Source organism: Chelon labrosus (assembly GCF_963514085.1).
Source record: "Chelon labrosus genome assembly, chromosome: 4".
NCBI lineage: Eukaryota > Metazoa > Chordata > Actinopteri > Mugiliformes > Mugilidae > Chelon > Chelon labrosus.
Genome location: NC_140340.1, coordinates 24,655,788 through 24,673,004, shown reverse-complemented (window position 1 = coordinate 24,673,004; position 17,217 = coordinate 24,655,788). Strand labels below are relative to the sequence as shown.

Below are 17,217 nucleotides of genomic sequence, written 5' to 3'. Positions count from 1 at the left end.
GATGCACATGTACACTTTCTGTGCCACAAGTGGTTCGAAGACTGTAAATAACAATGAATGTACATGTGCTTTATCATTGCAATTCAATTCAGTATATAAATATATGTAATCTGAAAAGTGAAACAATAAAAAATAAAATGCAAACATGTTTGTCGAGTCTGTGTATTTTTGAAAATGCAAAATAAAGAAATTTACTGGATTCAACATTTGCTGTTTTTGCTGTATACATTTTCCTTAGGAGTCTTGTATGTAGTTTGTGGTTGCCTATCCCAGCTGTCATCAGGCCAGAGGAGGGGTACACCCTGGAGTATTCACACTCAAATAAAAGGAAATACTGTTAAATACGAACTAGGGGTGGGACTTGATTTAAAAAAAAAAAAAAAAAAAAAAATTAATTAGAGGCTTTGTAATTAATTAATCTAGATTAATCACATTTTAATCGCATAACAATGTTTGCCCCAAAAAGCAATTTTTTTTTAATTTAAATGGATTTTAGTGGACAACTGAATCAAATAATAGACACTGACATGAATATTTGAAACTCAAGCTCTTTTAATATCTGGAAAAATGCATTTAATTGAATTTCAATTAAAAAAAAAAAAAAAAAAAGAAAAAGAAAAAAAAGAAATATCCCTGGCCAAAACTGAACAGACCTAAAGTTAAAGTGTCATTTTAAGTGCATTAAGTACTTTTTGAGAACAGTAAAAATAAATAAATAAAGAATTAAAAAAAAAAAAAAAAAAAAGTTTGGGCTGCTGACACGTCTTGTCCATACTCGGACCGGGACTGCTAGCGCTAAGAGCTTAGACGCTTTCTGTGCTCACTGCAAAATGATTTGCATTTAGATGGTACCGTAGGGTTGAAGCGCTTAGATGGTATGCAAACTTGCAAATTTGCACAAAACTCTTCCATCAGGTAGTTTTTTTAAAATAAAATTTGACTTCCATCAGTCCTAGAAATGTGCTTTCATCCGATTCCTCCATTTTGGTAGCCGTTAGCCCATGCGTTAGCCGAGCTCTGACGTGTGCGTCAGTGTAATCGGTGTACCAGGAAATCGTGCCCTGACAAAAGTTCCATGTGGTTTGGAATGTAAATGCGTTATTTATTTATTTAATTTTTTTTGCAATTAATTAATCGTTAAAGTCCCACCCCTAATAAGAACTACTGGCAAATATATACAGTCGCTGCTTCTTTTTCAGGAAACAAATATAATTGGACACTTGACTAAAAATGCTGTGTCACGGACAGATGTAGGGCATTCTCTCATTATTTCTCCATCAGTTACGAATAAAATTTAATGAATTTTAAAGTGTGATTCACTCTCGGCTCAGATTCAGCCAAATTAAGCAAAGTTTATTGGATGGTGCTTCACAGTTCAGATGGACAATCACCTAAAACATGATGTGAAAGCAACCCAAGAGTTTTTGTAAAGTAAGGAAGTGAAATAATCTGCAATGATCCAGTCATTCACTAGATCTCAGCCAGATCAAGCAGCATGCCATCTGCTGAAGACAAAAGAAAATGCAGAAAGATCCATGACAAGGAGGAAACACATTCTTTGGTGATATCCATGGGTTTACACACAGTGTATAATAAAGTCTGTATATAATAAAGGTTGTAATTCCTTTCTTAGAATTTGGATGTGAATACCCACAAATTAAAGCAGAGAGTCTGTATTGTGCCCACATATATATTATATAACTGTAGAAAGCATTTGGTTGGGTAAACTACTAAAACTAAAGTGACCAAAAATACATGGGCCAAACTGTATGAAGAACAAATAAGAAACAAAATTATCTCAAGAAGGTTTACAGAACCCAGAGCAAGCAGTGAAGGAAAGGTGGCAAGAAAAATGTTCCTTTTAACAGGAAGAAACTTTTAATTAAACTCTGCTCATACGGGGGAACCATCTGCTTGAAGCACTCGGTGCAGAGAGACAGAAAACATGGGAAAGTGTGAGAAAAAAGCAAGGAAGGAGAAGAGGAGATGAGAGAACAAGCAGCAAGCTGATAATTTCATTAATACATTATGGCCAATAACATTATGACCACCTTCCTAATATTGTGTACGTCTACCTTGTGCCTCCAAAACAGTTGTGACTCATCAGAGAATGGACATGAGCCTTCTGAGGATGTCCTGTGGTGTCTGGCAACAGAATGTTGTTAGTTGGGGGTCTTTGGGTCCTATGGCTTGAGGGGAGGGGCCTCTGTGGATCATCCCACAGATACTTGATCAGTTTGGGATGTAGTGAATTTGGAGGCCAGGTCAACACCTTGTGCTGTTTTTCATGTTCCTGTTGAGTTGTTCCTAAGCTGTTTTTGGGTGTGTGCCTGTGTCAGGCTGCATCCTGCTGGGGGCGGCTGCTGCCATCAAGGAGTGTCATTGCTATGGGGTGGAGGTGCCTGGTCTGGTCTAGGTGGGTGGTACAAGTCTAAGCAACATCCATATGAATGCCAGGTCTAAAAGTTTCCCAGCAGAACATTCAGAATCAGAATGACTTTATTGTCATTGTATGTACGACATACAATGAAATTACAATGGCTCTCCTTTAAAAAAAACTACAAACATTTACACATACGTTAACTCCCACCCTCCTTCCCTGGACCCACATATAAATTCCACATCCACATACCCGTACACTCCCTGCCTCTCCTGCACACACACCCACTCACTCACTCCAAATACAAAGTGCAGTGCACCATTTACCCCAAGGAAACCGCCTGACCTTTTTTTGTGTCACGTAATCAAGTTTGTATGACATGTATGGGTGTCTTGTATACCTGACCCAGATATATACACCGATCAGCCACAACATTACAACCACAGGAGAAGTAAACATAACTGACCATCTTGTGACAGTGCAATGTTATATACCATATAATACGATTAGCGCTTCTCTGCAGGTACTTCCTCCCTCCATCCAAAGACGTGCTCATTAGGTTAATTAGTGATTCTAAATTGGCCGTAGGTGTGCATGTGAGTGTGGATGGTTGTCTGTCTCTGTGTGTTAGCCCTGCAATAGACTGGAGACCTGTCCAGGGTGTACCCCGCCTCTCTTACACATTCAGTGTAACGTGACATTAAAGTTGATGACTCAGGGGGTTGTTTTGTCAGTCGCTGAACAGTTTTAGTTTCAGACAGTTACGCAGTATGTCAAAATGCAACAGTTTTCCAGTCTGATGGGTCTTCCTCAGTGTTCTGAGTAAGTAAAATATCTGTTGAGACTTTTCCACCGTCCATTTGAGATCCTCGCTGATGTTGACCCTAGAAATTTAACACTCGGCACTCTCTCCACCTCCACTCAACCTATATCCAGTGGCCTGAGCTCCCCTTTATGCCGCCTAAAATTGATGAGGATTTCCTTTATTTTTTTTAATGTTCAGAGAGAGGTTGTTATGGGCGCACCACTGAGTCAGACTGTGCACCTTATCTCTATAGGCGACCTCGTTTCCTTTTGAGATGAGCCCTACCACTGTTGTGTCATTAACAAACTTGATAATCATATTCAATTATTCATCTTCTATCCCAGCCTATCCCAGCTGTCATCGTGCGAGAGGGGGGGTACACCCTGGACAGGTCGCCAGTCTATCAGGGCTAACACAGAGAGACAGACAACCATCCACACTCACATGCACACCTACGGCCAATTTAGAATCACTAATTAACCTAGGAAGCATGTCTTTGGACAGTGGAAGGAAGCCGGAGTACCCGCAGAGAACCGCTAATCGTATTATATTGTATATAACATTGCATTGTCACAAGATGGTCAATTATGTTTACTTCTCCTGTGGAAATGGTAATGTTGTGGCTGATAGGTGTATATATCTGGGTCAGGTATACAAGAAACCCATGCATGTCATACAAACTTGATTACGTGACACAAAAAAAGGTCAGGCCGTTTCCTTGGGGTAAATGGTGCATTGCCAAGAGCTGTAAAAGTAAACCAGCACAACCTTGATTACTGAGAATAAATACATGACACTCACCTGGTCATATGTGATGTTGAGATTCTGTGTTTCACAAACACAGACCGCTAACATGGGATAGAACCAGATGATCCTTGCCAGCTCTGGTATTTACATACTAATCTCTGAACTAATTCAGAGGTGACTCATGTTGTTATGGGAAAGCAAGGAAAGCCTTAAATCCCGCCCTTGAGCCAATTAAGTTGAGCCTGAGCAATATCCAAAGTTCCTATAAATGCAGCTCTAACTCCATCAGAGAGATGCAAACCTCCATTTGAATGCATGTCAAAAAACATGAAATCTGTTAGTACAGTTTAAAGTTAGGTGCAAATTATTTGCAGTCTTGGTAAATAGTGTCATTTAATGACTTTTTAAACAGTGCTTAAATATTTGTTTGACACAACCAGAGAAAAATGAGGGGTAATCGTGAAGTGGAGTTCCAAGATGATTTTTGGATCCCCGTCCCTCTGGACACCAACAACATAACAAGCTTCAGCCCTTTCCTGGTTCCCCAGGACCATTTAGGAGGCCTGGGGATCTTTTATTCAATGTCAGCATTTATGTTTTTCTTGTTTGTGGCTGGCACGGCCATTAACATCCTCACTATCGCATGTACTGTTCAATACAAGAAGCTGCGGTCTCATCTGAACTACATCCTGGTGAACTTGGCTGTGGCAAACCTCCTCGTGTCCTCTGTGGGCTCCTTCACCTGCTTCTACTGCTTTGCCTTCAGATACATGATTCTTGGTCCACTGGGGTGTAAGATTGAAGGATTTACAGCAACTCTTGGTGGTAAGGAGCATAATGTCTTCTAGAAATTCTACTGATTGTTTATCTACAGGTCTATCAGAGCGAGTAGTTTAATATCACAGTTTATTTAGCTTATTTTAAAACCACTACCCTGCTCTTGAATCTTATTAAGTGAAACACAAAAAGGTTAATATTACAACAGACTATTTCTTCGGCACAATGGTTTGTATTTTGATCTGGATGCAAACTACAGTTAGTGAGCTGGTGTCCAAGACCGGCTGCTAATTTACAAAGTTAATTGTCAGAATGGTCTTTAATTTTTCACATGTACAGAACTGTAGATCATCACCATTTTAGATTTATTAAAATGACAGAATGGCATTTTAATTTTAAACACTTTGAAAGTTTCTTTCCATTGCAAATGTGACAGAAATTGTTGCCACATAAGACACTGAAGTGCATGTACGCACTGGGTCAGATATGATAAACTGGAATGTAATGACTGTAGTTCACCTCAAGCTGACATTTAAATCTCAGCCTTAAAATGTTGAAATCTCTGTTACAAATATGCACTAATATAAGGTGGGAGGAAACTGGGGTCAATGTTTTATCATTACTTTTGTCTTGTTCCAGGCATGGTGAGCCTATGGTCTCTTGCCGTGGTAGCATTTGAGAGATGGCTGGTGGTTTGCAAGCCGCTTGGGAACTTTGCCTTCAAGTCCCAACATGCTATAGCCTGCTGTGGATTAACTTGGGTTTTTGCTTTGTGCGCTGCTGTTCCTCCTCTGGTGGGATGGAGTAGGTTAGTACATACTTTCTAATAGACATTTTCTGCTAAAATTAGCAGCCTCCCCCTTTCTTGTCAGTTTTGATTTTGTCAGGATAATGAGTGACACATTTCCCCTGGTCCAGTTTTCTACATGCAGAACGACAAGCACCACACACGTTATCACATGTAGAGTACTGACACATTGTCGTTCTCCACAGGTACATCCCAGAGGGTTTCCAGTGCTCCTGTGGACCAGACTGGTACACCACAGGCAACAAATACAACACAGAAACTTATGTGATGTTTCTCTTCGGCTTCTGCTTTGCTGTCCCTTTCTCTACCATCGTCTTCTGCTACTCACAGCTGCTTTTAATGCTGAAATCGGTATTCACTGCATACCTTAAACATATCTGGGGAAATGTTTAAACATATTTTGCATGAGTATGTTTTTTGTTTCCAAACTGAGGAATATGAGTAAATCCCATAAAGGAAGGGGCCAAGAAAAAATCTTGTTTAAAACGTGAGGTATTTTAATGTTAATACCAAGTCTGACAATCTATCTATGTCAACAGGCAGCAAAGGCTCAAGCTGAGTCAGCCTCCACCCAGAAGGCAGAGAGGGAGGTTACCAGGATGGTGGTCGTCATGGTGCTGGGATTCCTGGTGTGCTACATGCCTTATGCGTCTTTTGCCCTCTGGATTGTCAACAACCGTGGGCAGCCTTTCGACCTGAGACTGGCAACCATACCCTCCTGTGTCTCAAAGGCCTCCACAGTCTACAACCCAATCATCTACATCCTCCTCAACAAGCAGGTGGGCTAATGTCTAAGTGGGTTAAATACCTTTTTGCAGGCAGGAGATTGACTTCTAAACTGTGACAAACAAGAAAGAACCCATTTTTACTGACAAGGCCATTGCTGCCCTCCCATGGTGGCTTTTAGAAAATACAGTTTGGACTTGATCTGGAGTATCTAGAGACAAAAAGATCACAGGTTATCTAACACATCTCCAACAATTGCAGTTATGTCATTTGCTGCTTTTTATTATTGCTATTTTTTTTTATGTTTTAGATATACTTTGAATTAAAAGAATGAAGAAGAACCAATGTGATGGTCTTTGTGCTCTCTTTCAGTTCCGCTCATGCATAAGGAAGATGTTGGGGATGAGTGGAGGTGACGATGAGGATTCATCAACAACTCAGTCAGTCACGGAAGTCTCTAAAGTTGGACCTGCTTAGGCTCTTTACACTTAATTTTGATGGAAGCAACGCTGATTATACTGATGAAATACAGATGATGAAATATGTCTTTTTATTATACTTACAAATAAAGAGTTTTATGCAAAGAAAAAATGTTTCAAAAAAAATATTAAACTGCAAATATGGAGAAACAAATAAATGATTCCAGTCAAGAGGTGATTATTTGTGTCTGCATGGGACGGTGAACATGAAACAAATGCATTTCATTTCATCTTGTCTTCTGTCCTTAAATCCTGCTTATCTTATAAAGATTCAGGCCACTGGAAACCCATTTTTTGTAGTAGTATTAGAAATGTGTCAAGAATTTTCTGTAAATACATATATGTACATACATGCTGTAGTGCAAAAGATATTCAATAAACAGTAAACAACTTTACAGCTACAGTAACTGAGTTTGTAGACAAACACTGTGAGCAGCCACCCGGGATGAGCTGATCAGATAATTGGGCTTGTGAGTTTAATAGGATTTACTTGGGGAAAGGGACGCACACAAATACAGTCACAGCTTCTTCAAAATGCAAAATGTATGTTCATGATATTTTCAAAACTTCAAGAGCTACTGAGAGATTTTTTGGCAATGTTGTATTTTAAGCATAACTATGCATGAAATACAAAATTGAGGCAAACACAGACAAACTTAAATTTCACACACTGTTGATATTCTGACACTGGGAAGAACTTTAAAAGACTTCTATCTTCAGATTTTTAAAAAAGTATATGTAACACTACAGTCTGAAAACTCTACAACATCTATTATGAATTTCATACAAGTACAAATCAAAGTGGTAATTTGTCAATGCAGAGTAAATGAAAGCAGACATGTTGAGCCAACAGATGGCGCCATACTTAAAGGGTGTGCCTCCTTCATTACACTGTTAGTACAGATTAGATTAGAACCAACATCATTGTCACTGTACAGAGTACAGGTACATAAACAGATAAATACAGTTAGCATCTAACCAGATGTGCAAAGAAAGCATTTACAGAAAGTGCAGGTCTTTACTGAGATGACAGAACTAGGGCTGGTGCTGTCCTACAGGTTCTACACAGTTTGAGAAGTATGTTATTATGTACAGAATGTGCAGGGTTAACAGATGTTTACAGGATATTTACAGAATATGGACAATATATACATGGCTGACATTGTCTAAACAGTTTTGATAGATAGTTGAGAATTAAGTATGCATTATTGACAGGAGTTTGAATAGATCATTTATATAATATACAGATTAGGAACAGTATGCACATTGTTGACAGCAGACAATAGAGCAGTGCAGACATTTTTTATGTCGTGGTTGTGTCATTTAGTGGTGAAACAATGCAAGGGTCTGGAAATAAGATCTTGTCTGGTCTTGTTTTTATACAGTGCTTTTCTACCTATTTTATTTAAACCGCTTTACAGTTAGAGTGACGCAGTGACGTCTGCCCATTCACTCACACATTCACAACTGGGATTTCAGTGGCATACTCAAGCACTCTTCGGCATGTTCGTGGTCAACCTGTTCTACCTGTCTTGAATAATCTAGTTTTCTTATTATCTAGTATTTTTATTGAGGTTCACAACCAGACACGGTTGAATTCAGCTTGTCAGTCACTCTGACCATGTCCAGCTTGTGGTTCATTAGTTTGCTCTCCATGGTTTTAGAATTTAGGGGATATTTTGGCACATTGACCCTAAAACACGTATCTAGACGAATGGCGATATTAATAATTTACAATAACTTTTCAATAAGTGCAGCAGAAATGAAATGCATCATTATTACTGTACGGATATTAAATGACCAGCAGTGTGAAATAGTTACATGCTTTTCATCCTTTGAAACGCTACAACACAATCAACTAAAGAGGTTTAGCTTAATAGGATTGACTATCACATATCTGTGAAAGCCAATCCTATCGGTTGCACAAACTTCTCCTGTGGCTGCATCAAAGAGACCTACACAATAAAAGAAAAAGGGCATGCCTTAATAAATGTGTATTTTGCTGCTTATTTAAGTAATAGCAAAGTAATATTTAACAAGTAATTTTGTACTTAGCTGTTTCATGCACAGAAAACATTCATTGTGGAAAAGGAATGGCATTAATACAGTTACATACAATACATACATACAATAAATATGAAAACTGTCAATATTAAATGTGAGGTCAAACGTTGTCTGACACAAGCTTGTTGCGTCTGACATTTCATCCATTGTGGCTTATCTGTGCTGCAGGAGAGAAAAAAAAAGGAAAACAAGAGTAATTATAGATTGCACACAGATCAGGATTAATACCTGATGTGAAGTGAACACAAGACCATATGAGCGGCAAAGGCGGATTGGGTTCACATCACATCACCAGTGTATTTATTTACACATGCAGACCATCTGCTGGACAGAAAATGAATGAACCAGACCTTCCTCCCTGGTCATGGCGGTCACTGAGATCCCCGTCGGAAGTCGGGAGCAAATCCGAGTTCTGCTAGTAGTGAACTTTTACCAAACATGAATAGTTCAGAACTAGCGGAATTCCAGACCTACCCTCGAGACATCACAGCATGACACAAGAGAGGCTTAAAAAATATCTTGGATCCACTCCACCTCTTGGATAATCTGTAAATTTACATTAACTGAAAGCTCAAAACTTTTTCCTACTAAACTTCACACATTTAAAACCATTACTAATCAGAAAATATGAACACAGACATATTTGGAAATAGTGGAAAAGAAAAGAAAAGTTTACAGATTATTTCAGTTTGTGGGTCCTATCCTCTTCTTGATGCGAAGTCCCGATCCCACATGGAGTTTCTTATCAAATCTGTTAGCGAGCTTCCAGTGCAAGAAGTGGCCGCGACAAAAACACACAATCACAGCATTAAGCAGCTTTGATTACTCTTAGGGTTCTCCTGAAGTGAACTGTCATTCCGGAGAGATTAAGGTGTTACGGAGCGAGCATGTCAGAAGTAATTATTTAAACTGTGTTAATCTGTTTTGTGGAGGAACCTTGGTTGTCCGTATAATCTGCTTTGGTCGTCTGGGATGTGAGAAGTCTTCAAATACATGTTGCTGGGTCAAACTGGTTAGATGGTCAACACCAAGAAGGGACTGCTAAACTATAGCAGCTGCTATATTATTCTTGCTACTGTTAAGCAAGAACACTGATCCACTTATGCTGCCGGTTTTATCAAGTGTTAACCAGTGTTTTGGTTACCTCTTTGGAGCAAACTTACAGTGGTTGTTGTAACAGATAAATGACCCACAATCAAATAGAATAGAAGACATGGCTATTGCAATTGCGGACAGAACCAGGACACAAGCCTGATATTAACCTCCTCAGTTGAACAACTTTACCCACACTCTTTGTCAACTAATACGTTTTACAATACTCATGCCAGTTTCATCCAACCACACTCTCTGTGAGATGTAAAGGTCTAAAGTCAAAGTCTACACACAAACACAGACGCAAGTGACGGGGCATGTAATCATCACAAATAAATTTGTAACCCTTTATGTCCAAGGATATTTTATAACAATCATAGAGAGACTCTGTCCTCCACCCTATCTGAATCCACAGTGCTGCTGTTCATTACCAACCCAACTACGAGATGTTTAGACCACACACTGATGTCGACCAGTTCAGTGTTGTAGCTCGCTGAGGACACTATGATATGAAAAAAAAAAGGTAAAAAATGTTTTGAAGGTGGGTTGAACTACAATATTAATTAATTATTAATGATGACAAATCCAGCTTCTCCAATAATCTGTTATGTAGAACAAGGTTGAGAGCCTAGCTATAGGACTGATAAGATGCTTTAAATGAATGGAACATTTGGCCATTAACAATTGTGGTTAACATTAACTAACTTATGTTATGTTTCTTAAGTATTAACTATTACTGTGGTGAATCCCAATGAATCTATGGTATTCATTGTGCATTGCTGTTCTGTTCCAGCATTGTGTATCCACCAAATGTATAATGATATAATGATACTCTGAAAGCTGGCTCTATCTGTTTGTTCTGTCCTTTATCAATCTACCATGTATTATGCATCACCTAGTATCATGTTGCCTACTCTTGTTTGGTTCATGTTTATATGCTTTATCCAGATGCATGTATGACTTCATGTGTTTGTTTTTGCTGTTTTCTTCTCATCTTCTCCTCTCTCCTCTCTCTTTTTCTGTCTTTACCCAGCCAGCCTTATGTTAAAAGGGAGTTTCTATTACCACGGTGTCCTTAGTGTTAGCTCTGGGGGTTTCAGGCTCTGGGTTCTGGAAAGCGTCTTGAGACAATTTGGATCATAATAGAATTGAACTGAACTGAAGTTGGAATGTGGCCCCAACATGGATGCTAAAAAACAAAATGTGTTGTATTTTTTATTTTTGTTGGAGTACAGTGTTTACCTGACAGCAAAGCACAAAGGTAGATCAGGTGATCCATGAAAAATTAATGATTTCCAACGCAAAGATACAAATCGCTGGATTTGCTCAAAATTGTGGTGTTGAGTGCTTGTGAGAGCCGGACATGCTGTTTGTCAGACGAAACAATTGTACCATTTGCCAAGGTTAGGTTAAGGTTACTTAAATCCATCATGTTTCTGCATGTAAAACTTGATAAGTCATGCAACAAATGCCGCGACTAACCAAGCTACAGTTCTGACTTGGGTAGGGGGTTGTTCATGTGAACTTTCCCAGTCAGGAACTAATGTTTTAGATTGTTGTGATGTCACACGGATACACTAATGATTACACCACATAGCCTATATCGCCATGTGTAACCTGCAAACACTATGTGGACTTTACCTGACCCTGAAACATGAAGCCAGATTCAGCTTACACTACAAAATTCCTGCTAGCGGTATCCTTTCATGGCTTTCAGGTTAGGCAAGTCAGAATTCTCCAACTATACTACATTTCAGAAGTCTAACAACGTTTACAGCACCTGCTCCCTGAAACCAGGGGCTAAGGGTCATTCATTTTACCTGGAAAATAAAATCTCATTATAGCTGTTTCAGGATAGCTAAACTCTTTGTTTTTGAGGGTAGTGACAGTGCAGCTGGTACATTTCAGTTGCTGTTAGTGCAGGAATGTGAAGGTCAATGACTCGTGAAGCTTTAATTCAGTATGAACACCAAAGGGATATTCAGCATCAGGGCTGTTGTCTTAACCTGAATGAAAATAAGACATCTTTGAATTGGTCTTATGTGTTGGCAGCCCATTGCAGTTTTAGCTAATATTCGCTAAAATTAGTTGTGTAGTTGTCATATCTTGGACCTGCAATATATACAATAGCTGGGAAACAAAACATCAGGTTTGCGTTTGTGGTAAACTTAGCTTACGTTAGTTATATCTAACTTTTAGTTCCATATTTGTACACAACACACAGTAGCACAACCTTCACTGACATGTTAACGCTGGTATTTGGCCATTTACAGATATGTTTTTAATAAAAACACAATGTGCAATAAGTGTGCAGAATATTGATAACTGTTTATAATGCAATGTATGCAATATACATATATACAGATACATGTAAATTATTTATTTCACTGTATTTTCTTTTCTTATTTTTTTTCACAATTTGTTTGCTGCTGTTGGGAGTCAGTGAAACGTAATTTCATTTTAATGTGCACTGCTGATGTATAGCTTTGAATAAAAATAGAAAAGTCTTGATCTGAAGGAAATAACACATTTCTGGTGGTTGCTGTCTAAGCAGCTGTAGCTTAAAATTGATCCAAATTCAGCCGCTTGCATTGTATCAGGGAATGTCTGGTCTTTGAAAGTGAACTTGAATTCTGAACTTTCAAAAGTGGTGGAGGAATTATCAATCAATTGTCAGAGAGAGTTTAAAAATATTAAACACGGCAAATAACTCTCCTTAACTTCCAGACGTCACTGGACGACATTCTTTTGCTAATAGTCAAAACGCTAAAAGAAGCATGTGTTTCATTCCTGGACCATTTCAGGGTTTAAAATCCTACCGCATGCTTTCTGCACTCTCAGAAAACAACCTCATGTCTCCACCCGGGGAAAACTGCTTCTTTATGAGGGTGCATGATACCTAAGAATGAAAAGCAAAAAGAACTAAATTATAAAAGCATATAATAGGAGTGGGATGACAAAAGCAAATGTTATGAATTTTATCCAAACCTTTAAATTTGCCTCTGACTCACAAACTCACATGTTCACGCATTCACGCATCAATATCATTGTGACTGTTTATTGGATGCACAGACATCTCATCCTACCTGCTGAGCCATGGCCTCTCCATATTCCACACATACAGGCTGTGGCTCTCAAATCTGCTGCAGAAACAAAACACACTTGAAAACAATGGAATCTTGACACTTCTCACTCGTCTGGCAGAGGCCTGGTTACTTCACCCTGGCCTGTTTGGATTCAAGCCTAAGCATTAAACTAAAATAGCAGACAATTAAAGATCATCAACATTAGACCAAGAGGGTAACAAGATCACAGCATAGTGTAAACGCTTCAACTTGATTTATTTAAAAGTGTTATACTGCACTGACCCAGTTTAAAAATCAGATCACCAAGACACCATTATTAAATACATGTATGGATTACTAAATATCTCCTGATGAGTTAGGTCAGGACTGGTCAAGTGTAACAAGAGGACAAAAGAAGAGTGTGCGCTGACGATACCATGATCTTCACATTTGGATAGTCGTACTGTCTTACAGCGTCGTCCATATGTTTGTGTGTTTTCATTTTGGATCAAAAAAGCACACTTGTGTCAGCCAGTTTTTCACCGCAGATCTGTTCCAGTGAATTCCCTGTCAGAAAGGTTGAATATTGTAGAACTGAATTTAATTTAATCCCAAATAAACTCCAACAGATGCGTTAAAGGTTTTGCAGAACTTTTGCTGAACTCTGTCCTTTGATGGTCTGACACAAAGGGGTTTCTACTTTTAGGATAGGCACATAGCAAGCAAGGTGAAAAGTCTCCGTCAAATGCAGACATAATGCAGTTGTACGAAGAATTAAAGAAGGACTGTGTGTCTCCTCTATGCAGGAGCTTTATGAGGTATTTAAGGCAAATAAACAATGATGTCCCTTTCATAAACAGCAAGACTACTTTGTCCTTCAATTTTTTAAGTTTAAGGAGAGAGGGAGGTGGCTGAATTTGAGTTCAGTTATAACTCGGGGCAGTTTGAAGTCTCACAAGCAGCTAAACACAGCCAATATAGACCAACTGGGCTTATGACCAAATGCGAGTGACAACTTTGCAAACTCTGCCAAACATCAAGGCATACAGAAGTTTAGCTCGCCATACATCCTCTGTCTATTTACTTTGCGACGCTCTCAGTACCAGCTTAAAAGACAGTCCACAATCTACTCTTGTCTAGCTTCTTGCTCAGTGTTGTCTGGTCGACTCTTGTTTTCTCTTCTTAGCTTCCTCTGTTAATGTCCTGTTTGCTTTTCTTGCCCCTACCATGATATCTGTATACCTACATGAGCTACATGAAACCTATAGTTGGTGATATGTGGCATAAGGGCTTACAATGTTGCAGGGTACAACAGTTAACAGGTAACTGTAAATTACCTTGAGCGAGGGCTGGCGTTCATGGTGCAGAGGGGGGATTAAATGTACTGATATTACAAGTCAGTATACCATCAAAATGATACTGAAGCTGTTATTTTATGATAAAATGTTGCATTATGTGGTTTTCAGACATTCACACAGTTTCTTCCACATACCTGGCCTTCAGAACGGTTTCCATTTTGTTTCTGAAATGAAGGCATTTGTTATAAATACGTAACATTACAAGATGAAATGAATTTGATGTAACAGCAGCAGATTAGCTTTTTAACTTAAATTCATGTTAATGCTGATTTTATATGCCAGGTTTTAATTTTACTGGAAAGCAACGTCTGGGGCCAACTATAACAATGTCACAAAGGCTGGCTAAGCTGGCTAAGTCAGTAATTAAATATACAGCGGGCAGCAAATTCCCTAATCCCTAAAGACACACTATCCTGTTGGGAGTACGTAGAACTGAAAAAGATTTGGGGAAGAACACAGCTGTCACCCGGTGTTATTTGGCAAAGATACTTTGCAGGGTTAAATTCAATCTTTATTTATTTTCTTCTTTAAAAAAAAAAAGAAAAGAAAAGAAGAAAATATATGTATATCCATCTTAAAACGCTTAATACTGAAACCTCTGACTCATTATTCTCATAACCAAATAGACTGTTCTATAGCTATAATGAACAACAACAACAACAGTAACCAGTCCTTTCAAGACTCCAGTAACCATCTCACATGGTCATCCTCACAGATCCACAAATATGTTACCTGGGCTGCTTGGTCCTACCAAGCTTCACATGAGCCACATAATGAAAACATGTATTTTGAATCCTCTTTTCCTTTTATAATGTTATAGTTTTAGAACGTACAGGCTGAATTTCTGACGATTTTATTTTTTCTTCTTTCTTCTTTCTCCAGTTCAGGCTCAAGACAATCATTCACTCACTGAAACAGGACAAACCAATTCCCTTAACTGCCCCATCCATCCGTAAGTGTTTTTTCATTTGGATCGCATGGACATCCTAAATGAGGATGTGTCACGTCTGGCACGGTTCCCTTTCTATAAGGACTGTGACGTGAGTTGCAGGCTCAAGGGAGTACTGAAAAATCCCATGTTCTGAAGTGAACCCTCTTTCCGGAGGGATTAGAGGTGTCTTACTTCCATCACATGTCTACTTCTGTGGCTGACACTATTATGGTGCAGTGGATCTCCACTTGTCCACTAAAGCTGCTTTAGGACTGGACTGTCCTCTCATGCCAACCAGGATACACACATATGAATATTAACACCACAATATGAAACTGAGCTTCTGTGCACAGTTTAAGAAAATAACAAAGTAAACATTTGCTGGGCTTGAATGAACATTTGACAAAGACATAAGCATTTTTACACTGATATACATAAAATTTTTTATTTTTTTATTTTTTTTTATTTTATTGTTAAAGAAAAACAACCAAAATACTTACAGGACAAGGACAAAACAGTGCAGAACATTGAACAAGATAAATTGTGCTAGTTGTGTGCGTTGTGTTGTGTGAAAAAAAAAAGGGATAATAAAAAATAAATAAATAAGTAAATAAAAAAATTGCGATACCAGTAAACGAAGAGGGGAGAGGGTGACAATAAATCATTGCTACCTGTTACATTATATTTTGCTTAATTACAATAAGATAAGAATTATAGACGGTTTAGTATAGCAGTGTAAAAGGATAGTTTTTTTTTCAGTTTTTCAGACAGTTTTGTTTAAAGAGGGAGGAGAATATGAAAAAAGATAAATAAATAAATAATAATAAATAACAGTTTAGGAAAAAAAAAACACTTAACAGAAATAACAGCAAATGGCTCAGTCATTCATATGTGGGGTGCTGGCGGGTTTTTGGGAACATCCGGGGCACTATAGACCCCTAAGCACATGTTTTTGAGTTGTGACCAGTATGTATAAAACGAGTCAATCTGATTGTTTTTTAATGCTATTTGTTTTTCTGTTGAGATGTGGTTGGATAATAGGAGGAGCCACTGAGTTATTGTGATTTTTGTTCTGTCCTTCCAGTTTAAGAGGATAGTCTTTTTAGCAACTGTTAGAGCGATCAATATTGGTTGTTCATATTTCAGTGGCGGTTCAACTACAGAAAGGTCTCCTAGCAGACATATAGTTGGGGAGGCTGGAGTACTGCGACCTATAGCTAGCGAAAGTGTATTGATAACGTTTGTCCAAAGTTTCTGAATTGGTGGGCAGAGCCAGATGGCGTGAAAGTAATCATCTATAGTGTTTGTTGTACAGTGTAAACAGATGTTATTTTCTACCATTACCATTTTGTATAATATGTTTTGGGTGAAGTGTACTCTGTGCAAAATTTTGTATTGGATAAGTTGTAGTTTGGAGTTTTGTGACATTGAGAAGGTGTTATTGTAAATCCATATCCAGGTTGTGATATCGTTGGTGGTTCCGAGGTCCCTTTCTCAGTCTTTTATGGTTGGCGGGAGGTTATTGTCTATGTGTATTAGGTGTTTGTACATTTTTGAAAATGTTTTCTTCTGGGTGGATAGTAATTTTATTTGATTAAGCAATGGGGGTATTTGCAAAGTGTTGTTTATTATATTAAGTTTCCCTTTTATACAGCATTTTAGTTGGGAATATTGTAAAAAACTGTTATTGCCAATGTTATAATGTTGTTTTACTGATATACATTTAAGACAGTACTAGCTACTGAAGGAAAATCAGTGAAGGAAAATGCCTATACTAACGTGTCAGTCAAAGGTCTCGCAGCTAATCCTCATTTTAAACAAGTGGACGGAAATCCGCTTTCAGACAAGATTATTCTGGCGTTTTGTGTCTTAATCTCGTTAGCTGATAGTTTTAATTACAGTTCAAAGTAAGTTTATTGCTTGCCAAGCAGCTGTAATTTGATTGTGAACTAATCCTATCAGAGGTCTCTGCAGAATGGGTATAA

General features: G+C 38.3%; 1 protein-coding gene across 1 annotated transcript; it reads left to right on the top strand.

The window, feature by feature from the left end:
* The first annotated feature begins 2,614 nt into the window (after positions 1-2,614).
* On the top strand, positions 2,615-7,848 carry LOC311486817 (blue-sensitive opsin). Its single transcript, XM_084542831.1, has 5 exons — positions 2,615-4,757; positions 5,349-5,517; positions 5,703-5,868; positions 6,057-6,296; positions 6,616-7,848. The coding sequence occupies exons 1-5, from the start codon at positions 4,379-4,381 to the stop codon at positions 6,718-6,720; spliced, it is 1,059 nt and encodes a 352-aa protein (XP_084398957.1). The 5' UTR covers positions 2,615-4,378; the 3' UTR covers positions 6,721-7,848.
* Positions 7,849-17,217: the final 9,369 nt, after the last annotated feature.